General features: G+C 47.1%; 1 protein-coding gene across 17 annotated transcripts in view; it reads right to left on the reverse strand.

The window, feature by feature from the left end:
• Positions 1-26582, reverse strand: part of PARD3 (par-3 family cell polarity regulator) — a 465250-nt gene that overhangs the window by 169387 nt on the left and 269281 nt on the right. For 5 of the 17 annotated variants that reach the window (XM_040992587.1, XM_040992586.1, XM_040992578.1 and 2 more), the window contains 5 exons: positions 24255-24405; positions 19339-19528; positions 14427-14488; positions 13223-13267; positions 7793-8020 (listed from right to left, as the gene is read on the reverse strand). In XM_040992587.1, coding sequence (XP_040848521.1) covers positions 7793-8020; positions 13223-13267; positions 14427-14488; positions 19339-19528; positions 24255-24405 — 676 coding nt within the window. Of the gene's footprint in view, positions 1-7792; positions 8021-13222; positions 13268-14336; positions 14489-19338; positions 19529-23785; positions 23787-24246; positions 24406-26582 lie in introns of all 17 variants that reach the window. The other 12 variants (XM_040992574.1, XM_040992577.1, XM_040992575.1 and 9 more) reach the window with 6 other exon arrangements.

Consider the following 26582-nt stretch of genomic DNA (forward strand, 5'->3'; position numbering starts at 1 on the left):
GCCTGGGAAAGGAGCGGAGGTTGGCCCAAGTCCCTAGGGACCCTGTACACATGTGGAAGATGCAGAAAAAGTCTCCTGGCTCCTGGTTTCGGATCGGCACAGCTCCGGCCACTGCAACCACTTGGGGAGTGAATCAGTGCATAAAAGACATTCTTTATCTCTCCTTCACTTTCTGAAAATCTCCCACTCAAGTAAAAGTAAATAAATCTTTTAAAAAGATGAAAGAGGCTGTATTTCCTTAGGGTGTGAGTTGGTCTAAGTCGAATTTTTATTAAGTGCCACTGAAAGCATCCTAACAGGTACACCGCACAAATCATGCCGCAAACCAGTTCTGGCATATCTAAGATGTGATTCATCATGAAATACAGGGAAATACAAAACCAAAACAATAACATAAAGCCACTGCTTATTGATCAGTCAACAAGCACTCTCCTGAGTGCAAAGCTTAAAGAAATAATGTTAATATTTGCTGAGTGAATGAATGTAGGGTTAGATGGACCAGGGGTCTGTGGCTCCTCCCTGTTCCGAAAATAATCACCTACAAACAAAAACAATGTACTCTGGTAAACAAAGGACTGAATGTAACAATTCAGTTAAAATGAGACCTTAATAATAGAGAATTTCTCTAGATTTAGCACATCCATGGACCATTACCACTCACTACCAAGCAGTGTTAAATTAAAAACAATTCAATGAAAATTCATGAGAACTGGGACAATAAGATGCTGGACTCTATGCTTGTAATGAAAGAATCTTGACTGAACTTGAACTGTAATACTGCAACCAGGTGGAGGAATCCACCATGGGGGGAAGGTATGGGGAGGGGTTGGGGGAATCCCAGAGCCTATGAGACAGTGTCACATAATACAATGTAATCAATAAAAAAATAACAAAAAAAAATTCATGAGAACAGAACTCCTAGGCACCGCCAGGTCCTAAGCAGGAACCGAGCATGCTGGGGAAATAGATATTATTTTTGTTTCTCTGGAAAAGAAAGAAAGATGGAGGAAATGAACAGCTAGCGATCCAGATGGAGGCCGACAGCAGGATCTGCTGTCCTGGACTCCGACTTTTAACATTACGAGTTCTCAGCAGTGGAAAAAACAGTCTTCTCTGAACAGTACAAAGATAACTCCTCTTCACACCCTCACAAAGCTGGCGTGAAGCGTGAAGCCGTTAGAATAGGAGCAGGGTCTCAGAAGTGCTGCAAGAAGAACCGCGAGGGTCAGACTGGTGGGCCAGGGTGAGGGAGGTCTGTGAGAGTCCACCCAGTGATCACACAACTGGTGGATGTCAAGGAGATGACCCCAGTCCCTAACACGCATGCCCCCAAAGACACTATACCCTGGAAATAGACTTCATCTTGGGAAACCTCAGTGTGTGTGGATGAGAAGAAAGCCGTATGTCACCACTGCACAGAGCAGGAGTACGTTACAAAGTGCCCATCTTCCAGCCTGCTATGTGCTAAGCTTCTCCTGGGGGAGCAGGTAGGACTCCCACACAGCTGTCCTTGCCACCCGTGCCTGAGACAATACTGCAGTGTTCAGCAGGTTTTACTGCCCTAGCACCCCAGGAAGGTCCACACACAGGCTGCTTCCCATCCACAGGACAATGCCCAGCAGGAGAGCACGCTGCTCCCTTCCTCACGGCTGACCATGTGGAGCCCAATGGCCAGGCTGACAACTCCCAGGCTGAACCTGCCACCAGAACATCTATCTGAAAGCACCAGTGGGGTTTCCTGTCAGCTCTGCGTCTCAGCAACACACAAAGGAGTATTCCCTTCATCACAGCAGGATTTCACTGCCCAGAAGATAGCAAAGCAGCCTAAGAACATGGAGATAGGCGCGTCGATGGCATTCGACGCTCTGGCTGGCTACCCTCTTCAAGAAGCTGCGATGGCTGTGCCTCCAAAGCCAGTGCCCTCAATAACCGTGAACTATAACCGATCTTGAGGGGAACTACGAGCAATCCATGAACTTCAGGGGAAAAAAAATACTTTCTACACCGTCCCAGAAGCTTCCTCTACAATAGACAGTGAGGGAGTGGGGAGTGGTTAGAGAGTCAGGGGAAACCAGATTGTTCAGAAAAAGTTGCTTGAGCAAGGAAGACACGGCCTCAGGTGTATACACAGCAGAACACAAGAAACTGACTTATAAAATGTGCACCCCATGGGGAAGTATGATGCACAGATGAGGGCTGCAGTATGGGAGACTCGGATGGAGCTCTGGGCTCTTGGCTTCACCTGGTCCTGGAGGATGTGGGCATTTCAGAAGAGAACAAGCAAGCTGGAAGACCTGAATGTGTCTCTGCCTCTCCCTTCCTGTTACTTTCTGCCTTTCAAACTGACAGAAAAGGAGGAGGGGAGGCAGAAGAGGAGAGAGAGGGGCTGGAGAGGACTGTGAGGAGAGATTTCACAATTTACTCAGCCAGGCTGAAGCAGGCAAAGCACTCAGGAGACCCCATAGTAACTTCAGATACTAAACAATGGGGGCCTGGACTAGGTTGGAAAGATGCGGTACAATGAATATTTCCAGAGGGAAAATGAAGAAAGCCTGGCAGCGGAGCAGTGACACAGTGAGAGATGACCCTACGTTTTTGAGTGCCCAGCAGCACAAACTGACAAAAAGCACATCAACATCCATCATACATTTTTCCAGGTGAGATGGTGAGTGGACCAAGACAATATGTCACCAGGCCCTGGGACGACTTGCCCTGCCTTCACCATGGCTGTCGGCACACGCACGGGGTACACAGCCCCCACAAACCACCTCCTTTGGCTAGGAAATACATGGTGGCCCAGATGTGAGGCACATCAGGCCTAACAGGTCTACTGGGGGTGAACCACACACACACACTGTCGACCACTTTGACCTTAAAGAAGCTCTCATCAACCACTTCTGGTGCAATAGGACTGGAACCACAGTGGTGAGTGAGGGCAGGCACTGCTGGCTAAAATCACTCCTCAACACACACACACACACACACACACACACACACACACACACACACACACACACACACACACACACACACACACACACACCTCTGCCATCAAGAACTCCCTGAAAATCAACCACAGTGGGATATCAATGTATACAGCTGGCATAAAAAGACATGATAATGTGTTCTTTTCCCAGCCTGGTTGAATAAGATTTCATAGATGAACTTCCAACTCTCCACTGAAATGGATTAGTCAAACTGGATTGACTCTATTTGCCAAGGGCTTAGACTTCCCCGCCTACATCCAGATTCCTTTAGAGCATGCTTACTGTGTTTCAATGGGACAGGGTCATGGTAAAAATGTTAGTTTTGCGTAACATTTTGCACAAATGGAAGACAAGGAGAAAGGAATGCTGAAAAGATACTAAGAAGCCCAAAAGCAAAACTCACTGGAAACAGAGTGGCTTGTTGAATCACACAAATTTAGTTTCTTCACACCTAAATCACTCACAGCAATGTCAAGAACGGATCACACATAACAGGAACGCTCTGGAAGAACAGACAAGTTACTCAGAGGCAGTGTCCGCCCGTCTGCCAGCATCAAGCTTCTCACATCTAAGACTCGTTACTTGATAAATCCTTAGATCAAGAAGAGGAATTCAGCAAAGCAGAGTCTCGTTTCCCTAACCTCCTTACAAAGCCGGTACTGACTCGATCACAGGGCTCACACTCAGTGGCAACTTTCGAGGACAGAAAACGGGACCGTGTGTTGGCTACAAGTTGAACAAAGCACCATCGTGGCACGCGCAGCCCTGGTGCCAAGTAGACGCGGGCTGGTTGCCGGGATGCAGGGGCCGCTCACTGTGCGCCAGGCTGGGTGCGTAATTTGCACGGCAGAGGGAGCAGATTGCAGATGCCCTGACCTGTCAAACGCAGGTAGGGCCTCGGAGATAATGGGTCCCAGCGAACAAAGCTCTATCCTGCTCCAGACACTCTAGCACCACACGGAGTGCCAGATGGATGAAAGGAAAGACAAAAATGCAGGCCCCTGTCAGCCCCACAGGAAGAGCCCGCATCCACGGAAGATGACAGACAGCAGATCCCACGTGGCACCCGCCCAAGCCGTCAGGCCCGTCTTGTGCCCGTGCCAGGAAGTCACCACAGCAGAGGGGAGACCAATCTGTTCAGAGCCAGGAAACAGAATCACTTGGGAATGGCTGCACCCGCGGGTAAGGCCAGTCACACAGACCTGCGCCCAGGTGCCCCATCCAAATGGGAAACTGTGTGCTGAGTGCAGTGGACAAGAGCTGGAGTGCCACAGGAAGCCACCACGTACCCTGCTGGTGTTTGCCAACAATGGTCCCCATGTTTCCCCAACACTCAAAGGGTGCATCGCAGCCTCATAGATGTCCTGTGTCATAAAGACAGGTGGCTCAAACAAGAAACCATTCTACAGAGCTGTTTTTACTTGGGACACAGCATCTGAGTGTCCACCAGAGGCTGAGACTGCAAAAATGGGGTACCATGAAGGACCTGAACAGTCAAATCCCAAATCACTGAAAGACAACAAGGGTACAGCTGGGCACAGCTGGGCACACAGGAGCAGACAAGCCTAGTTACCACCCCATCCTCACCAGAAGAGGCGGGAAAAGGTCCCTGTAGCTAGTCACATGGAACGGCCAGAGCTTAATGGTCATCAGCCATGCCCTGCCCTTGTCAGACAGTTTTGTCTTTTGAAGGAAAACAAGTTTGCAGAGGCAGGGAGGTCCACAGTTTGCAAAACAAGCCAGATAGCACAGCAGGTGCAGCCAAAGGTTGGCAGATCCAATGACTGTGTGCTTCATGCTGCGCAGGGCTCCTCACTCCACAGCGCACACAGCCAGGCCTTCATCAAGCCTTGCAGGACAAAACAGCCTCAGAACTGAGAATGGGACAAAAATCACGGATTTCTAACTCCAGATGGGGCCTCAGAGACTTCTAAAAAGGTCAGAACTTCCAACCCTTTTTCTTCCTTGTGCAAACGACTTCTCCTTTATCTACTTACCTACCTACCTATTTTTGACAAGCCAACAAAGGAAAGAAGTTTTTCTCCATCAGAGCTTCTTCCCCAAGTTCCCAAAATGGTCAGGGCTGTGCTAGACCAAAATTCTGAGTGCCAGGGACTGAAGGACTCGGAGCCATTACCTGCCATCTCCCTGGTCTGCACTGGCAGAGGGCAGGAGCCAGAACACATGGCCTGAAACCCAACCAGGCACTCCAATACAGGACAATGAGCATTGAAAACACCTCAGGCAAGAGGCCCACCCCGCCAACTACCCTAAAAGCCCAAAAGCACAAAATGACTCAGAAAATATCTGCTTAGGCAGAGCAGTCATGAAAAGACAGTGGAGGGTGGAAGTTGGCAGCCCCACACTCCCCAAAACCACACAAGAGCCTATAGTCACCTTAGATACACTGTCCATTTGCTCCTGGAGTTGAAGTGATGTGACCCAAATCATGAAGTGGCTTAGAAGCAAATAGGATGCGAGTTATCAGAATTCAATTTCAATGTTCCTACTTTCTTACTGTTTTGGTAAGGAGAGAGAAACAGAAAGCTACCTTCCATCTGCTTGTTCAATCTACAAATGCCTGCAATAGCCAGGGCTGGGCAAGCAGAAACAAGAGCCTCAAACTGGGTCTCTGACACGAGTGGAAAGATTCCACGACCCAGTTCCTTTAAGGATCAGGAAAAGGCTGGGTCAGCCGGGTGTTCATTACATGAGGAATCTAAGCCATGAGGACCACTGAGTGGTAAGAGACTGTGGATACTGGTTTAGCCAGAGAGAAAAAGCACTTTGTCAAGAGCATACATTTCAGATGCTTAAAAACATACACATACCCACACATATGTCAAGGGGCCAAGGCAGTGTATTTTCATGAAAGACACATCTAGGACAGGACACTGGGCACTTGTAAGAGTCAAAGAATAATGATGGGAAAAGCAAGAAGAGATGGGCAATGGTGGGATTGCTCACAGGATGCAGGCTCGTGGAGCCCAGCCTAGGTAGTACAGGCAGATAATGTGACCAGTAAGAACCGGCTGCATGTGTCTGAGAGCACCGGGTTCAGGCAGAAAATAAGGAGCAGAGGCGGAGGAAGGACAGTAATTTTCTCCCCAAATTCTGCTCCACATGTTATGTCACCCACCATGGCAACATCCGATCCCCCCACCCCAGGACTGCAGGCAAAAACCCTATCATTCCGCGTTGTCTCCAGGTCCCCCTAACATTCCTAATCCATGTGAATTACTCTAGTCTCTGAGGCAGGTAGGTGTCTCAGCTGTCACATGCGACACCTGCCTCCCCTCCTGGGAGGACACCACTCCGCTCCTGGCTCCATTTTGGATTTTAGATCCCCGCTCAGGCACAACTCAGGGATGCTGATTCAAGGACTCAGAGGACCTGGGTGGAATCCGGGGCTGCTGGCTTCATCCTGAGCCAACCCTGGTTGCTGCAGGCATTAGGGGACTGACTGGACAACAGATGGGAGATCACCAACCGTGTTCTCTGACTCGCTTTCAAATGCATAGAAACAATTACTTTTGTTTTTAAAGAATATTACTTTTGCTCTTGGCTTTTCCTTTGGGATACAGTACCTCCAACCTGCAGTTAAATGTACGGTTAGAAAGCAACAGCCTCAGTTGCTAGCTGTAAACACGGAGCGATCGGCAAACGGTACTGAGACTCCTGGGATTTCGAAGTCCTTTCTCATCTATGGAATCACATCAGCAGACCTTTCCCATAATTTTTAAATAGAATGGTTATTTTTGTTACCCCAAATGTTGGATATAAAAGATAACCTTCTGAAGTGCACATTTATAAATACTGCTTTTCCGTCCACAACGTACCATGAGAAACATACCGCTCATCCATATTAACCTCTGACTTGCAATAACCTTGGCTTAAAATACTGGGCAACTTGGAAACACGCAAACGCATACGGAAATATATATTGCTACTTCCGTTCAAGGAAAGCAATACTAAATCCTAAGCACAGAATGAGAATGTATTTTTTAAGATCACTGTTTCTTTTTTTAAGCTCATTTATTTATTATTATTTACTCAAAAGCAGAGTGAAAGACAGAGATTTTTTTTTTTTTAACCTATTGGTTCACTCTCTGAATGCCAGCAACAACAGGGCTGGGCCAGGCCAAAGCCAGGAACCCCATCTGTGTGTTCCCAAGTGGGTGCCATGGACCCAGCTACTTCAGCCCTCAACTGCTGCCTCCCAAATTGTGCCCCAGCAAGAAGCAGGGTCAGAAGCAGAGGCAGAGCTCTCAGACGTGACATGGACCCCCAAGCGGTAGCCCAACTCACCTCTACAGATTATTATACACACTCCTGGAGACATCTCTGCAACATCCATGTGCAAACACTTTGGTCTCAGGATAACTTTATACCTCCTTCACGTGGATAAAGACTCCCCAAGTACTTACTCTGAACACAGATCAAATCTACCAATATACACTGAATTAAAGCTGAGAATATTTAAAAAAAAAAAAAAAAAGAATCAACTACTTAAAAAAAAAAAAAAAACTAATTTCAAGGAAAGAAAACTCATACTAAAAATAAGCAGGAGTTTCCCAAACTTGAAGGCTGGCAGCAAACACAGATGCACAAATAGCCCAAGGCATATCACAGGACTCTCGGCCCCTGACAAACACACTTCCTAATTGAGAGAGAACAAGACAAGACGATGCAGTATCTTCCTTTCCCTGCTGCTGGGAGTAGGGGTTCCATGGAGCATGCTTTTAGAGTGGCTACAGTCCAGCGGCTGCGGTCACCGTTCTTTTGTCCAGCCCTGCTACACTTACAGGTCTCCATGCCTTCATCGTCGTCATCCACCGAGGGTTTGTCGTAGGACTTGTCGATGGCTGCGCGGAAGCTCTCGTTGCAGCCCCTCCCTCGGATGATGCGGGGCCGGGGGCGGTGGAAAGGGATGTCCCCGTTAAGGGTGACTTCGGCCACGGCCGTCTGCAGGCTCTCCAGGGAACTGGACTTCTTCAGGCCCAGGGAGGGCCCCACGTCTCGACTGGGGGAACCTGGAAGGGCGGGAAGGAGGGACGGGGACAGAACGTCAGTCATTGGGCAACAGCTGTGAGATCCAAACGCCCCAGCATCTATGTTTAGGGAGAATTTCAGGGACCAACTCGATTCGCTCAGTTATTAACTCTGGAATCTAATGCACACATCAAGTCATCTAAGAGCGTCCAGAGGAGTATCAAACTCAGAGGTATTTTTCAAGTTGGCGAAAACCATGTTAGACTCCCAAGGGCTGAACACCCATAATGCAAGACTCTAAAAATCTGACAGGCTTCAAAAAACACAGGGAACTTCTATGCATGCAAGCACTCAAAACGCTTCAGATTTCAGCAGCGGCCAGTACCCAACCTGAAGTGATACACTCTAAAATTTTTCCCATTTTATCCTTTTGTCTAATTAACATCAGGGAACACTGTCTTCATGAGTTACCCATGTCTGTCTTAAGAGGCAATTTCCATTAAGCTTTTTTGCTCCATGTCACATGAATAACTTAAAAGGGTCCAAAGCACATCTACATAGGAGGAACGATGAGGCAGCTCAGACAAACACCCAGCAAAATCATTCCGAGGCAACAGAAAACGACCTGCACCAGCAGCATCACAAGGCCCTCTCTCAGGGCACTGCTGTCCTCCAGGCCTCACCAAGGTGAGGGAGCGCCAGGGGCTAGGTCACCAAGACAAGGAGGGGGCCACCAGACCCCAGGCTCCATTCTATACTATCCCACACTGACAAGCAAGGAAGGAAACCAGATCAGATCTACACTCTCACAGCTGCAGGCCTGGAAAGAAAGCCTTTGTGTAGGACAGGAGGGGAGACAGAAAGAAGGAGGCATGGTAATAGCAAAGAAATCGAAGTGCAGACCCAGGACACTGGAGAAGCACATGCATTGTTGCGGGCCTAGCTGAGGGAAGCCTGGGATACTAAAAGCAACAGAAGCAAACTTTGAAGGCGATCAGAGCTGACTGCTATAACCTGATGTGGCATCCTCATCCCTCAGAGCCCAAGCAGGTACTCAGGGAGGCTAATGTGGCCTCCCCGGGACGCGATCACCAGCCTGGCACCACCACCTGGGCAACCCGGATACTGACGCAGGGTCTTCCCTGACGTGTTAGAAAAGACAGATGAAAACGCTGAGCGGTGGGGGCGACTAAATAGTTTATCTCAACATGGGGTCATCAGCCCATATGTTGATCAATAATTAAGGAGTCGCCTTGTCATGTTATTAGCTGGAAGACAAATAGGTGTGACACGGGCTTTCTGTAGCTCGGAGTATTATTAAATAAAAAAAATTAAATTAAATCATGAAGAGTCAAAACAAGACTGATCTTAGCATTCACTGACGTTACAACTTGCATGTGATTTTCAAGATGGGGCAGCAGTTTTAATAAGAGCAGGCAAGATAAAACTGTAACCTAACAGGGTGCTCGACCAGTCCTGGCTCGGTGCCCCAGCTAGAGTGCTTGGGTTCAAGTCTCAGTACCCCCCTGACTTCAGCTTGCTGCCAGTGTAGACGGTAGGAGGTGGGCAGTGCCAGCCCAATCAGCTGGGTCCTTGTCACTCCTACGGTCACTTGGTTGGAGTTATTTGCGGAATGAACCATCATGGGAACTCTCCACCCAACATCCCTCTCAAATGAATGACTACGTTAAAATTTTATTAGAAAGAAAGAAGGGCAGATCTATGAATCTACTAAAGAAACAATATTTTATGACTGATTTGCACTGGGAAGACAAAGATGATACAGCTAGTTGTCTCCGAAAGTATGTGTGTAGATTTCATTTTATAGATAGAAAAGTACACATGAAATATTACTTTCAAGGAAATAAATCAAATTTTTTTTTTCCTTTTCATAGCACTGTAACACGTGGTAAGCTCACTTTTCAAGTGCTTCATAAAACTCAGGAAAAGGAAATTTGTTCCAAAGCAGTAAATAAAAAATAAGAAATCAAACAAACTACAAAAAGATCATCCACAGGCAGTGATTTTCACCTTATACCTTCTAGAGTTAGCACTAAGAATAGATCCTAAATAAATGATGCTACAGATTTTTAAAGTTTACCAGATGTATTTTGTTTGCCTAATCAGGCATGAGGCAAATAGCTGGTGCTTTCCTGGGTCCATAAAGGACACGTGGATTGGAGTGCACGTGTGTCTACACACACATTTGTCTAATCTCCCAGACAGATTTCCCAGTCCCACTGAAAAGGATCACAAAGGTCAATGTTTTAAGCTGTTCTTTGCAAAGTCATCTGAGGTTTATGAACACTTCAATGGTTAATTCCAGAAATGCTGTGAGTGTTCATTAAAACTGGATGCTCCTCAGCACACACAGAGGCAAATGTGAGAAGCAACGCAATGATAAAAGTGTGATCAACGAGGCAAGAACAATGACATGAAACACAGGGTTGAGCTCTCTCGGTTTTGCCCGTGATCCATGACATCAAGCCAACAGGTAATGGTGGTGGGTACTGGGCTTCACCAGAAGTGCGTCAGCCACCCTCCATGCGTTACCATCTTCACAGCAAGTTGTACAAAACGTGGGCATCTGTCTGCTGTGGAGCTACAACAAGCATCAGCAGGACTTGGGCGAGGTCTGAAAGCATGTACAGGCATACCCCTTCATTCCCATATTTCCACGCAAGGGGCCGCAACAGAGACCCCATAGCCTGTAGCTGCCTTACCAACAACACAGGTATCACACAAAGAAGTGATGTTATTTGTAAGAGAACCATGAACAAAGGAAGAGAGAGAGAGAGAGGGAGAGAGAAAAGGAGACATCTCCATCTGATGGTTCATTCCCCGAACACCTCCTAAAGCCAGGGCTGGGTCAGACAAAAACCAAGAACTAGAAATTTGATTCAGGTTTGCCATGGGGGTAGCAGAAGCCCATGTATGTTAGCCATCAGCTGCTGCCCCCCACCCCAGGGTGCTTTAGCAGGAGGCTGGAATCTGAAGCAGAGTCAGGGAACAGAATACTGGGCTCTATGAAACTGAATGTGGGTGTTTCCCAAGTGGCAAGCACCAGCAAAGACCCTGACTGACAGATGAGGGTTTCCATGTAAGGCTACCAATGCCTAAGGTAACAAACTCAGTTTCTTCTTGCAATGAAAATTTTTAAATTCTCTCTATAAACTAGGAGCAAAGATTACAGAATTTAGTCATACAAAAAAAAAAACTGTAGTTTTAAGTTTGCACATGCAATTTCCAATCGTGTATTTCACAGCAAATCCTGTAGGACATTTGTACATGTTGATGCTCCTGTCTGTTTCTATCTCATGGATTAAGCCATTAGAAAAACCAGTTCTTTCATATGGCTGCTCTCAAAGTAAAGCAAATTTCCACCCTCTCCCATCCCCCCAAAAAACCCACAATACAAGATCTCGGAAGCTGGAATGAAAGGTGAAATCATAATCCCACTATTTTCTTTGGATTTGGTTTTTTGCTTCTGCCACAAACCATCCCTCTTGGCAGATGGGAGGGAGACTGCAAAGGCAGGCAGGAGGGCAGGGTAGTGGGTCAAGAGAATGGAGGATGTTTTTTAACTGGGGACTCCACTGTACTGAGAAGTGCTCACAGCTGTACGGATGATCTGGGCTAAAAGTGCATGTTACATGCCCCAGAACCCTGAACTACAAAGCCACAGTGATTCTGAAACAGCAATGAAGAAATGAAAAGACATAGAAATCTATTCAGTGTTCCATACGGAGTGGGGAGGGATCCATTTAGATATTCACCTCACATCCATTTCAACTCAGCAGGACCCAAAGCATGTCAGTGTCTATACTCTCTATTTTTTTATCCCAATTTAATTTGGGGGAAAGGATGACTCGTGGTACACAAAGAAAGGAACTCTTTAACATCTTCAAAAAGAAAAACCAAGGGGGCAATCTGATTAGATCTTCGTGATAACAGTTACAGAATACTTTTAGTATTACAATCCAAGTACCACTGTTCATTTCACAAGAATCACAAGAAATTATTCTTTTCAGATCTGAGAGCAGATCTGAGTTGGGCTAAATCAAGTATCTTCTTCATTTTTACCTACATGGCCTCATACACAAAGCTATGCAACGTTAACCCAAACAATTTGGTTTGTGTAAATACTAACTTGAGTAAGGAGCGCTAATAACACCACCAGAAATTAGTACTTTATACATCGGAACTACCAAACAATGTTGCTCTTTAGTCCTTCGTTAGAAATTCAATGAATTTTAGATTTGATAAGAAAAAATAACGACATGGCAAAAGCTGAGGCCACAGTTAATTGTGTTACAACACAGTTAATCTTACGATTCACCGCCCGTTAGTCTGATCATCTGTCTTGGACTCTGCAGAAGATGATCCCTCCAACCAAGTCCACGATAATCACCACTTCTGGACGCGCGAAGCTCATTTTTCACGCAGGCTAAACCTGGTTACGGGCGCAGGTTTCAAAGGTGACTGCAAGCTCATTAGGAGCAAGCAGCGTGAGGGCCTTTGCTGGGACCGAGCATAATTAAAGCACTACCCCAAAAGACAATCATAAATCATAAAGGCTCAACAGCATACATCCGCGTTTTCTTACGGTGAAAGACTTTCCACGGATGAGGTTTGGACAACAACGTGCAGCGAATACGGCCACAGAAAACCTGATACTGCGTGGATAAGAGTAGAAGCAGCTTAGGGACCGAGGGAGGACATGGAGTCACCAGCATTCTGCAGTCTGCTCCTGTGCCCAGGTAATGATCCTCTATTCCTGTATCTGGGACTAATGGTGGCACTAGGGTACTGTGAGGGATGCGATGGGCCAATGCCTCTAAGCCCACTGTTGCTGTTCAGGTCAAAATACCACTCAGAGCATCACACTGTGGAGTTCAACCCAGATGCCATCTAGATGACTAAACAGATCACGCTTCCAGGGTTTCGATTCTTGGTGTAACTGTCATGAAACATTCCTACACAAATACAATGAAGGAAACCTAGGCTGCTGTCAGTGTTCTGAAAAGCACCGATTCCCACTTCCACACATAGCTATATACAGCACAGATACAGCACTCCTCCTGGGAGATTTATCCCCACCCCCACCCCTTCTATAAAACATCCTGGCAGGACTGGGACTGAAGTATTTATGTTTACATAACACTATGATTGGCAGCCCTGTGATTGTGATAAGCTCCTTGGACCACAGTTTCTATGGCAACAGCCTAACTGTCCGTTCTTACCTGATGGCTGGTCATCCACTGTATTGAGTTTAGTCTCGTCAGCTACTGTTAAAAGGTAAATGTAGAATGGTTAGCCCGGTTAGTCCCCGGCGTCCAGCATGCTGCAACCATTCCCAGATTGGGTCAGTCACGTGACAACTCTCAGGTAACATTTCATGCAGATAATGACAAAACGTCCAGCCAACATTCCTCATCAACATCAGGGGGCGGGAAAAGCAGTGTCTCCATGCATATGCAGTCATTTCCTCCCAGACACGTGTGTTATTTCCAGGTTAGCATGTTGGAATTAGCCAAGGCAAGGCACTGCCTGATTTTTTTCTTTATGCGTGTGGTAAATTAATTAATGCTTTTTAGTCTTGAAATATGAACAGCCACCAGAGAGAGGCGTAAGGCACAGTTGATCAACAAGGGCTCTTGAAAATTAGCGATTTACAGATAGATTCATTTTAGTTTCTTTGGAATGTATGGTGGATTCGGATATAATGATAGGCCACCTGATGGGCGACTGAACACCCATGGGCCTTTGCAGCTTATCCTCCACCAAATACTTTCAACAGAAAATATTCTGTCCAATTATTACTGTGATTGAGTGCATAATTATCAAAGCAATAGGGATTTTTTTTGTCGTTGTTACTATCAAGTAAATCTTAAAGAATAGCAATGAAAGGAAGAGTATCATATGGTAACCAAATTCCAGACATGGATTGAGATAATGGTTTCTCTCCAATATTTTTTTTTTTTTTCAAAATATCCCACCACCAACCACATACAATTTCTACAAAATTGATTTTTTTCAGTTGAAGTGTTAAAAACATGTTTTTAAACTAGAAATACATGAACACAGCATAGTATACACATGTGTTTGTTTCATTTCTCACAAGAAAACATATATATTAACATATTGCGTGCTAACATACTGCATATGTAAACACGCCACTCAGGAGTAGTATGGTTATCTTAAACTCGGAGGAAAACTAATTTTCGCCAAATTGCCATATTTCACATTTATTTTCTCTGTTGCTCAGAGTAAACAGACATGTGTTGGGAACCACGATTTTATCCTTGAAAACATCTAAACCTAATTTAGATAAAGATGCACGGAGATTGTACTCACTACCTAAATCCATGCTTTTTGATTTTCGTGTTTTAACGAAATCCAATTGACTGGCATCTGAAAATTGCTTTGTGCGTTTTTCAGACATACTCTGGCGTCCAAATCCTTCTCGTTGAAAAGCCAGCACTGGATCAACATCTGGACTCAGAGAGCTGGTGCAAAAGACAAAGAGAAACACAACATTAACTGAGAACGGAACACGGCCATCGACAGTGTCCACTCACACCTTCGTCCTGTGCACACACGAGGGTGTGTGCGCTCACACGTGCTGCTGAAGGCCACGTCACCAAGAGTGGCCCCCATGTCATGCTTCTCTCCTCCGCTCCCCTCTCTTGAATTCTTGAGTATATTTATTTCACAAGACATCATCAATTCTACATGATTAATAAGAAAGGAGCCTGACATTTTTCTAGACATTGGATCAACAGGAGATTTAGAAAAATACTAGGTAAAATGTCATAGGCATGACACATTAGGTACAGGTACAAGGGACAAACAAGTTACCAAAAAAACCAATTGCAAGTTTGAAAAGCGAGGCGTTCTAACCCTTTTGTATTGCCTTTATCTCAGGTTTCCGAAAAAGGAAATACAAAAAAAAAAAAAAAATCACACAAAAACAGCATAAGGCTGAAGTTTCTCTACAATGTCTGTCTACTTCAAGAAAAAATCATTTTACCAAAGCTCACTCTGATGACGCAGCTGCTGGTTTCGACCTGGGAACCCAAGACCAAACAATGCCCCCCAAAGCACCCCCTAACTTCCCTGACTCAGAAAACAAGAGAGCAGAAGAAGAGACAGAAGCTGGGGATGCAAGATGAGAAGGAGCCAGGGGCAGTGTGACTAAGTGAGGCGACATTTGATGGGGTGACAACACCATGGTGACTTAAGCTCAGGCGACAGGAAGCATATGGGCGCTGGCTCATGGCACAGCCTGTTCTGCATAGCTCTCCAGGGAAGTGGCGGGAGATGGCAGCACACAATCACTCCTGGTTGTGGAAATCTGTGAGAGCTGTGCCAAGCAGGGCACTGTGCACACTGTGATGATGGCTTCCTCCATGTTGGGCACATAATGTGGACGCACAGAGCGGCCCTGGTTGGCAGGTGCTGAACCGTTTCAGCCTTACCCACCGTACTAGGCAAGGAGTCCCCTCAGACCATACCACAACCCTTGGTGATTGGCTGTGGCCAGCAGAAAAATTATCACGCACACAGGTGAGAGGACAGAGCCTGAGCTTAGATACGCATCCCCAAAATGCCACAGGCATCAACATGGATGCTGGCTAGTTCCAAGCTGTAAATCCAGGAGTAACGAAAAGGAGGGTTCTTAGGCAAGAGTCCGAACTGTTGCCAGCACAGGGTGTCTCAACAGCCCCCAAGAAAAAAGGACAAATGCCTCACCCACCACCCCAGGCTAACGGAACAAGACATGCACACATTGTGGAAGACCCTGAAAACCCTAGACCACGGAGCACAGTGAATCACCACTCTGCAGAGCAGCTCCAATGATCACAGCAATACCAATTGCAAAGATGAAAACCCACAGCCCTTTTAAAACTCCCAGAGAAGCCCATCTTCCCCTTCTATTGGAGGACAGCGTAGCGAGGGCGGAGAGGCCTTGGCTCTTCACACAACGTTATTTTTCAAGGTTATGTACATGCAGGGTCAACATGCCACAGTGCTTCCTGAGCGTCATACTTGCCTCCTCTCCGACCTGGCTGAGGTATACAACAAAGATGCGAGAGCTGCCCAGGGCAAAGGGCTCTGTGCTTCCTATTTATATCCAATACAGTGATGCATCTTAATAAACCTTCAGTTTGCCCTTTGTGTAACTAAGAGAGGTGACATTTGATGGGGTGACAACACCATGGCAACTTAAGCTCCCGCAGCCAATTGACAAAGTTTCCTCTTGCTCATGGTCAAAAATTAAAAAGAAGGAAGAGAAAGAAAGTCGGTGCAAGGCCTGGCACAGCAGCCTAGTAGGTAAAGTCCTTGTCTTACATCCGCTGGGATTCCATATGGGCGCTGGTTTTAATCCTGGCTGCCCTACTTCCAATCTAGCTTCCTGCTTGTGGCCTGGGAAAGCAATGGAGATGGCCCAAAGCCGTGGAACCCTGTGCCCTCATGGGAGATCCAGAAGAAGCTCCTGGCTGCAGATAGGCTCAGCTCTGGCCTTTGAGGCCACTTGGGGAGTGAACCAGATCTTCCTCTCTGTCTCGCTTCCTCTCTGTATATCTGACTTTCTAATAAAAAGTAATAAATAAATCCTAAAAGTTGGTGAAATTGACGTGACCTAAAAAACTACATTTGGCATATTTTTCACAATTAATTTTGTGGCATCTGAGATTATGCTACCTCTAAGGTTAGAACTTGCTGGTACAGAGTCCTTCATCCTAAGTAGAACTGTTAAGGCTTTCTATGTCTAGTAGGGGTTCGAGAAGGACTATTCTATTAGCTAACGGAAGGCAAGTTTAGGCATCTGTCACACTTGCCCTCCTACCACTACTCAGGGAACTGGAGCTACACACCACTGAAGATGTCAAATGAGCTTGTAAATTAGTTAAAAATAAGTAAATATTCCTAAATCACGACATAATTGATTCTTCTCTACCAATAAACCCATCAAACTAGCTTCAGACACAATAAACAGCACACGGCACACGAGGATATTTAATAAGTTAGACTGCGGGGTCAACAGCCACGCTTTAAAGAATGTAACCACATCCTGCCCAACCCCCCAGTGTTATTAACATTCCAGTTATTAATCCTGCCTTATTGCTCTTTTGTTTCCATAACATTTTCATGGCGGATTAGGGAGATCCCATCTGAGCGCATGGCGTCCACGCTAGGTTGTGACTTGGGACAGCTGCCGTTCCCCGTCTGCATAACCCTCCACTTGTCAGCTTGTCCCACAGTGACATCACACAGGTCCCCTTCGTTCTGGCAGGCTCATTCAGAGACATGAGCCATCCAGCCACACCACTAGATTCTGCATTTTTACCAACGCAGTTTTTATGAGGTGCCAATCAGACCTGCCACCATGGCTACTTCCAGCCACTCTTCTCACCCTGGAAGGCTCTGAGGCTCTTAACCCTAAGTTCCCATTTTGCCAGTGGCTGTGGCCCTAGCACACAGAGAGCAGCCACAATATCTGTGAATTTAAGATTTATCCTGCATAGACTTGATAGCGCCCCCTAGATGTGTAGCTAAGCAGCTGGCTGCATAACAGCTTCCAATCTCTTGGGCACAAGGGTCACAGCTCTCTCAGTGTTTGCAACAAAGAGAGAGAGAGAGAATCAAAAATCCAGAGGTGAACTTTCCAAGGGCCTGACCATCTGATGAGATCACTGAGTAAAGCCAGTGTAGACTAAACCTGGCCAGAATGCACTAGGGGCTCACTACGTTACAAACACAAAATAAATGCTGCCATGCCCCACCCTCCCCAATACAGACATCTGCTCTCTCACAAGGAATGCTAAGGAATGTTAAGTGAGGTCACTAGAAGAGCCAGAAGCAGAAAGGAGAAGTAGTGAAGAAATAATATATACACCTGCCAGAGAAGCCATAAAAGAAAACAGAGAAAGAGCAGCAAGGAATCCTAGTGAAACCCCACATACAGTGCATCATCAACAGAGGGTCACCACCACCCACACTAGTTGAACTAAAATGATGAAGCATGCTCATCAGACACACACTGGCTCAAGGAGATCCAATGTGTCTTCAATGCTGACGGACACAGAAGGCAATGGACAAGCAATGTGGTGCAGCCAGTTAAGCTGCATCTGCAACGCTGGCATCCCGTATGGACACTGGTTCAAATCCTGGATGTTCCACTTCTGCTCCAGCTCCTTTCCAGTGTATCTGGGAAAGAGCAGAAGAGGGACCAAGTACCCAGGTTCCTGCACGCACATGGAACACCTGGCAGAAGATTCTGGCTCCGAGCTTCAGCCTGGTAGTCATTCTGGAGAAGTGGCCCAGTGGTGGGAAGCTCTCTCTCTTTCTCTAACTGTGCCTTTCAAACAAATAAAGCCAGCATCCCACACTGCCATGTCAGGAGCAAGCCTAGAACATTTCTTTTTTGTTTTTAAAGATTTATTTATTTTTATTGCAAAGTCAGATATACAGAGAGGAAGAAAGAGAGATCTTCTGTCTGATGATTCACACCCCAAGTGACCGCAATGACTGGTACTGCTCCAATCCAAAGCCAGGAGCCAGGAACTTCTTCCAGGTCTCCCACACAGGTGTAGAGTCCCAAGGCTTTGGGCCGTCCTCGACTGCTTTCCCAGGCCACAAGCTGCCAGGATTAGAATCAACGCCCATATGGGATCCCACAGCATTTAAAACGAGAACTTTATCCACTAGGCCACTGTGTCAGACCCACAAAGAACATTTTGTTTTCCTTTTTTTTTTTTCTAATAATAGATTGAATTTTTGATGATGTTTACATAGCTGAGAAGAAGGCACGCCTATGTAAATCACCAATTAGGATAGGAAAGGTCAAGGAATAGGAGAAAGTAGATGAGATACCCGCTTCTAATCTTCCTTTCTATTCTTCCTGTTTAGCACAGAACATTTTCAAGCCATGGTAAGAGCATGCATGCCAAGAGACTACGCGAAAGTGTCCCCTCCCATGGTCAAAAACCAGCAGCTCTGAGTTCTGCCTGAGGCCACTGAATTGTTACTAACCTTCCCATGGCCTGATGAGTCTCTATATGGAATAGGGAAAAAAAATTTTTTTCATTCTCACTAACGCGTAATAAATCGAGCAAATGAATACAGTATTTGGGCAGTGAAAGATCTGTATTGATGTTTTGGCAAAATTCCCAAGTAGGACACAGGAAAAGATGAGGGAACCTGAGCAGGGTCCAGGGTTGGGGCTCAACCTTGAGAATAGCATGACAAGCAAGGGGTACACAGGAGCATGGCTGGGTCCATAATCAACACTGGCTAGGTCAGCACCACCCACGCTGTACCAATGCATCCCAACCCAGGACGCACGGCTCACCAGTCGGCCGAATCGCTGATGTTGGCTTGGGCCCAAGGGGCCACTTCTGCGGTGGTGAAGCCCACATCGTCGTGGGAGCTGGACGAGGACTGGTCGGAGAGGCGTGGTGGGAGCACGGGGAGCCTGTCATCTTCAATGAGGACGCTGTCATCGTGGGGCATGTTCACGGTTGGGGAGAGCTGGTATTTACCTGCCCGGGGAAGAAAACACAGAGGATGCAGATGTTGGTTACCTTACCAACAACCTGAACCTTCACATACCTGGACCATCTGGCAAAATGCATCAGAACTGAACCTGCAAAATATAATTATTTTGGTGACCACCAAGTGGGCATAGCACAGTAAATTTCTGCTTGTGGCACTGACATCCCATATGCATACTAGTTCAAGTCTGGGTTGTTCCATTTCCAATCCTGCTCCCTGCTAACGCACATGGAAAAGCAATGGAGAATGGCCCAAATGCTTGGGCTCCTGGCATTAAACCAGCCGGCTCAGACTGTTGTGTTAATCTGGAGAGTAAAGTAGTGGGTGGAAGATTCTCTCTCTCTCTAGCTCTGCCTTTCAAGTGAACATCATTTAAAAAATTTTTTTAATTTATTTTTATCCAAAGGCAGATATACAGAGAGGAGGAGATATAAAGAGAATCTTCCATCTGCTGATTCACTCCCCAAGTGGCCACAGTGGCTGGAGCTGATCCGATCCGAAGCCAGGAGCCTCTTCTGGGTCTCCCACGCGGGTGAAGGGTCCCAAGCTTTGGGCCATCTTCCACTGTTTTCCCAGGCCACAAGCAGGGAACTGGATGGGAAGTGGGGCAGCCGGGACATGAACCAGCATCCATACAGGATCCCGGGACATGCTAGGTGAGGAATTCAGCCACTAGGCTACTGTGCCACCCTCCAGTGAACATCATTAAAAATAATAATAAATTAAAAAGCTCTTTGAATTGATTGTTTCTATATTTGAATAGCAGAGTTTCCTTTCTTTGTTCAGCTATCAACAGATGCCCACCAGACTGCCTGGGCTGCACTGAAGCTATGAGTCTAGAACCGGTGGCAGCGACTGACATCCTCAACCCATCATCTCTGCTTCCCAGGCACATGTCAGTGGGAAGCCACAGTCAGGAGCAAGGCAGGAGCTGGAAGCCAGGGACTCTCAGACGGTTCTCCTGAGTGCCCACTTGGCCACCATATTTAGTAGCTTTATTCTGCAAGAACTATTCCTCCACAGTCATGAGTCTCTCACGACCTGCGATGCCGCTTACACAGGCCAGGACAGTCCATGGAGCACCTTCCCTGGCTTTATGTATCCGAGAACCAGATCTGCACCCCAGCTGCTCATGCAAGACAACGCCAGAGATGCCAAGTTGTGTCAGCGCTTCGGAAAAACCTCACCAGGGAGTGCAGGGGAGGGGTGCACATGTGAGCCCTTCATCCACAAGTTCACCAGGCAACCAGGTGCAGAAGTTATAACTGCTGCCTGCCAGGAAGGCAACAGACTGGTAAGACAGGGTGTGGCGACTGGCTCTCTCCCTGGAGCTCATCACTGCCTGGGAGCAGGAGCAGCTAGGACCTTCACAAATATGAACATCGGAGTGGGGCTCTCAGTAACCAATGCGATGAAGGGACACATGCTGACTTCCCACGCCAACCCTGCACTAAGCGCATGACAGACACGAGAGTCCACGGCATTCGGAGAGGAATCTGCCAAGAGCCAAGATCTGGGCAGAAGTGTGACAGCCCTGAGTTCTCAGGCCATGGCCTGGGAACCTGTAGCTTCTGAGTCTTCAAGGTAGGACCCTGCTGTCTTGACAGGGAGAGACGAGTCACAAATGTCTGTACCAGTAAGTGTCCTGGTAAAAAAATATCTGCTCAGGTTCCCAGATTAGCATCACAGTCATGTTTGTACGCTTGACTCCTTTGAGAATACCGCCGAGGGTCCAACTATTGTCATCTCTTCCCTGAAGGTCAAGTACAGTTCTGCTCCATCCCTTCCCATATCCTGCACCAGCCTTGCCCTCAGCAAGGCAGCACCAACAGAGCTTTGGTCCTCAGGGCTGCTGGGAAAGTCTGGGCTCAGAGCACACATGCAGCCAGGGAGAGAAGGGCCTGTTGGGCTGGCTCCCCACAAGTCCAGCAGTGTCCACTTCTTCCCTGTGCACCTGATGGGGAAGGCGAAAAACTCAAGCCCAATTTCCACACCCACCAACCCAGTCAGCTCTACAATGCCCATTGACCTCTCAGACTACTGCCTCACATTTCGAGACAACAGAACTAAGAGAAGTTTATTGCTGTCCAAAATAAACATATAAAATTCCCATATAACTTTCTGCATAATACAGATTTTCCACTAACTTTAGGACGACGCCTGTTATGCATGAGCTGTATTTGTGGCGTATTTGCCAAGAAAATGGTGTTGTGATCTGGTTCCAGGAACATACCTAACTAAGGAATGACTACATGGCTTGACCATGTATTCTAACTGACACACTTGTGCAATATCTTTAAGGTGCCTGTGACACTGGGCACAGCATAAATTCAAAGTCTCCAAGAGTGACCTGAGCAGGCTTCAGGGTGTCTTTGTCTACAGAAAACGTTCTCCCAATTGTTCAGCCTACTGCAGGTGTGGGGGAAGGAAGCCGGGAGATACAAGGATTGCCTCCTGAATATGTTTTCACTGGGGAATTGACACAGAATCAACCCCAGGCTTGACACCAGCAACCAAAGGAATTGAGACCAGCTGGACCACCCACGTGACTCAGCCTAACACACAAAGCAACACTGCGTTTCTCCACAACAAGTCCTTAACAATACGAGACACCTGCCACACATGCACGGCTATATGATCTACTGAGATCAATTCCGGATGACTACCATGGATCCCAGTGTGGCTTTCATTCTGCAGAAAGTCTGGGAAAACCAGGAAGCTTCTTAGACGCTTAATGAAGGCAGCCTGTTGGTGAGGAATTTTCTTCATTTACAATAGCTCTTCTTGCAATCAAGATAACATGGCAACCAGAAAACACAAGGGAGGCGGCCAAGGTAATTTCCCCCACAACACGCTTTCTGACGGGTGGCCAACAAAGCCCAAAGCCCAAAATTCAGTCCAAACGGATGATACTGGGTGAACTCTGGCCGTGGGTCATGACTGCTGCTGACACCCCCACTAAAAGCCATGGGGATGGGTCAGGTCTGAGTAATGTCGGAATCAGAACAGAGAAAGGCCATGTCCATTATGGGTTCATGAGCTCAGGTGCATCTACCTTCAGGGCCCTACTTTTCTGGGCTGGAGTAGCAGACAACTAAGGCTGCTTGCAAAGACTGAGCCCTCTGACTTTACATCACAGGAGCCATGAGCCCTGGAGGAGACTGAAGTCTTCAAATGCATAGAAACACACGCTGCTAATCCACAAGAATGAAGGGTCAGGAACTGTCACTGTGGCACCTCAGCATTCCCCAGAGACAGCTGCTTTCAGAAACTGCAAATGGCAAAAGCAAGAAGCCAAACTCCGTTCTTGGCCAACGGTACCACACTTCTCTATGGGGTAAGCGAGATGGTGCCGTGGACAACAGCTGATGTGCTTCCCCCTGCAGAGCTAGCTTCCTCTGGGGCAACTTCTTCCAGAATGCTCTCTCTCCTGGGATGCGTTCCCACAGAAACGGCTCACGAGGCCTGGACACCTCCTCAGGTCCAGAGTCCCAGGCAGAGAGAACACTATGCGAAAATTCTCTTTGTATCTTGCCAGAGAGCCAGCTGAGATTTCAACCAGAGGTTCTAGGGTGTCACAGCAGATCAGGAAGGGATTGCCAACATCCAGAGAGAATCTGCCCCTACAGAGACAACCAAGAACCTAGGCACCTGCCCAGAAAGCAAAGTGACCCACTGTTGCTACCGGCTCAGATGACGGGAAACGCAACACTGTACTAACATTGGAAGCTCCCTTGCAAGCGAGCATCATCTACAAAAGATGTCCAATTTTCAACATCAGCTAGTGTCACCAACACCGACAGGATCAGGAGGCGAACAGAGAATCCTGTCTTGTTCCCACCAAGTCCAACTAGAAAGTTTCTGACAGGAAGACTTGGGTTTGTACTTTTTTTAAAAGTTATTCTTGGATCCACTAGATGGGAAGATATGCATCTTGCCCACAACAGGATTTCCAGACACCCTCAGAAGGAGACACTGTCTTGCTCCCATGACATTCCATGGAGAGGTGCAGCTTGGGGGTTCACTTCAAACTGGATCCTCGGAAAATCCATGCCTAAAAATGTCAGTGCTTTTCTCATCAGAACAGCTTCTCTGGTCTTTAGCATGGAAACTCTCAAGCTAACCCTGAGTTAAGCAACGTGGTAAAGCCCACCACTCCGGCACCAAAGCAGGTCTTCATTAACCAGCCTGTAGAGTAGGAGCAAAGCTGAGGTACACAGTTCCCTGCCGCCACCAGGAGACACCCTGGGGACCATTCTGAGGGGCTGGTAGGGATCGCAGGGGCCAGTAGAGTCCGATCTGGGACCTGGAAGTCTTGAGGCCTTCACATGAAGGCATTGGGACAGGAAGACAAAATGAAAGGAAAGTGGCAGCCTAACAGGGACACGGCAAATGAGTGTGACACGTTCATGAACATGTGTGTTCTGCTCCACCAAGCGCCAGATGAATGATTCCAGCAGGTAACTCCCAATCCCTTCTTGTCATTAAACCACCAGAAACACAGCTGTACCTGTGAGCCTAACCAGTCACAAAGCTCCCGATGCCTGCACGCACTTCACCCATCAATGGATGGAGGGGCTCTCCCCACACAGGCCTGACTGAGCTAGAGCACTCTGTGTTCCTCTGGAAAAGGCACACGCCCCTCTGTGTTTGTTTCATGTGAATAGCCTCTTTGCAAGGCTCAGAGAAGGTGAGGTAGCGGGACTGACTCACCCATGATCCGAGGAAGAGCCGGGTTCCTCGTGGGCGATTCGTCCAGGTCCTCAATGCCACTGTACAGCGAGTGGGAAATTCGTCGTTCGCTGTCATCCAGCGCCGTTTCAATGGGCAATTCTGGTCCAGCAGGGCTTCCGGGTGACTTGAGCTACATAGAAAGGAGAAGGCGAGAGAAAATCAGGGCTGGCAGGCGGCTGGTATCAAGGGGTAACAGAAACAACCAGCTGGAAATCTACCCGAGTGGCAACCAAACTAGGAGTTTTACCCCACACCAAGATAACCTGCGACAGCTCTGCATACTCCACATGGCGGCCTCCACAGGAGAGGAAAGGTGCATGGTAAAGGCTTTCCAACCAAAAATCCAGGGAAGGCACTGGGATGTAGCAAGCTAAGCATCCATTTGTGGTGCAAACATTCCATATAGGCTCCAGTTCAATTCATGGCTGCTTCGTTTCTGACCCTGCACCCTGCTAAAGCAGCCAAAGATGGCCCAAGTACATAGGCCCCTGCACCCATGTGGGAAATCTGCAAGAAGCTCTGGTCTCCTAGCTTCAGATCAGCCCAGCTCTGGTTATTGCAGCTCTATGGGGAGCAAACCAGCAGATGGAAGATCTCCCATTCTGTTTGTCCTTCTCCCTTGGTAACTCTGATATTCATATAAAGAAATCTTCTCTTGTTGCTCTTCTGTCATTGTGACCACTAGATCTGCAGCAGCCAATGGGAGCTCGTGTTTCTCCTCAGAGAGCCACAATGGATGCAGCCCAATAGGAGGCTCACTCCACTGGGACAGAAGCTGAAGTGCAGCTCAGCAGTCTGCTGGGAGACATGAAGAGAATTCACAAACCCTTGTACATGAGGTCTACACACTGTAGACCTCACTGCTCACTAGGTGCCGTCAACACACCCTATCCCAATTTCTTCTGCGAGACATTAAGGAGAAGCGTGATGCCTTGCCACTGTCCAGGACAGTGTGTAACCGGCCATATCCATAAGCAGTGCACATGGCAACGCATAAACAGGGGCCCCAAGTCCTCAAACAGCACACAGGGGCCTTTCTGTGACTGGAAACTAAACAATGATGCACCTGCTAACCGCAGCTGTGTCTTACAAGCCATCCTGTCCATGGAGTACGAAATACATGCTGGGACGGCCCTGATAACAGTCCACTTCAGGGGAGCCACCATCCTCATTGCACGGGCTCCACGGGGTACCACATGGCTTTGACCTGCTCAGGGATGCCCTGGTGGCAGACAGGGCCCTGGGAGGGCAGGAGCTGGCAGGGCACGGCAGGGCGCGAGGCGAAGCCTGAAGAAATGGTTATTTCTGTTTGGAGCAATCATACAAATGAGCAAGTTAATGAAGTTCTGCAGGCAGACTTATGGCTCCCAGTTTGATAAGCACTGGGAGCCGGGAGGCACAGAGGGTCAACACAATTACAACTGGAGGCGTGCGGCACTGCGGGAGGGCGATAAACTCCAGCGCCTGTGAATGAGGCTCAATAAGCTTTACTCTGCGAAATGAGGATTTATCGGATCGGCTATTTTTTTTTTAATTGCAGTCTACAACTGACAGCTTTACCGAAAAGGAAATTAAATATTCAGGGTCTCTGACATAAAGACAGAAAAAAATACCTCTGTCATTGTTTTAAAGAACTGGGTACCTAACTTTTAGGATGCTCTGGCAGGGCCAGACCAAAGTTCAGAAATACTGAAACTAAGTACCTAACGCATAGGGAAGACTTTTTTTGTTAAAGGAGGGAACACATTCTTAGCAGAGAAGTGTCTACAAGCAATTCCTGTCAGTGACATAATAATTCATTTTATCTGAAGGTCACCTATTCCCAAGATTACTTTAAAATATAATTCATTGACCTATGTAATTCTGCCATTTTCCAATGGATACATATCCTTCATGAGAAAAGTCTCGACATACCAACAGACCATTCTAAAAATTTTTTACAATGTTAAATAAAAATCCTCTTTAGAATAGAGTGGGAACAGAGCTCTCTGCAGAGACAATGAGTCCTCTTCAGAAAAATCCTGGGGTGCCAAAGTGATCCTGGGAACTGCTTTTGTCTTTCCCCACCCCAAGCCAAGAACCACAGTGCATTTGCATCTGAAAAGGCAGACTTAAAATGAAGACATTAATAGTCAAAGACATAAATATTTAATAGAAGATACAATGCCTTTTAATTTCTTTGGTTTTTTTTCAAGGTTTTGTTTTAAATCTGATGTTTTTTTACCACTTACCTCTTGAGGAGAAAAAAAAAAAAAGAATCAGTGAGATAGAGAAGTAAGACAGTGCCCCAGACAGAGAGAGGCAGCA

Source organism: Ochotona curzoniae, unplaced genomic scaffold (assembly GCF_017591425.1).
Source record: "Ochotona curzoniae isolate NIBS_2020 unplaced genomic scaffold, NIBS_Ocur_1.0 contig_78, whole genome shotgun sequence".
NCBI classification, from domain to species: Eukaryota; Metazoa; Chordata; class Mammalia; order Lagomorpha; family Ochotonidae; genus Ochotona; species Ochotona curzoniae.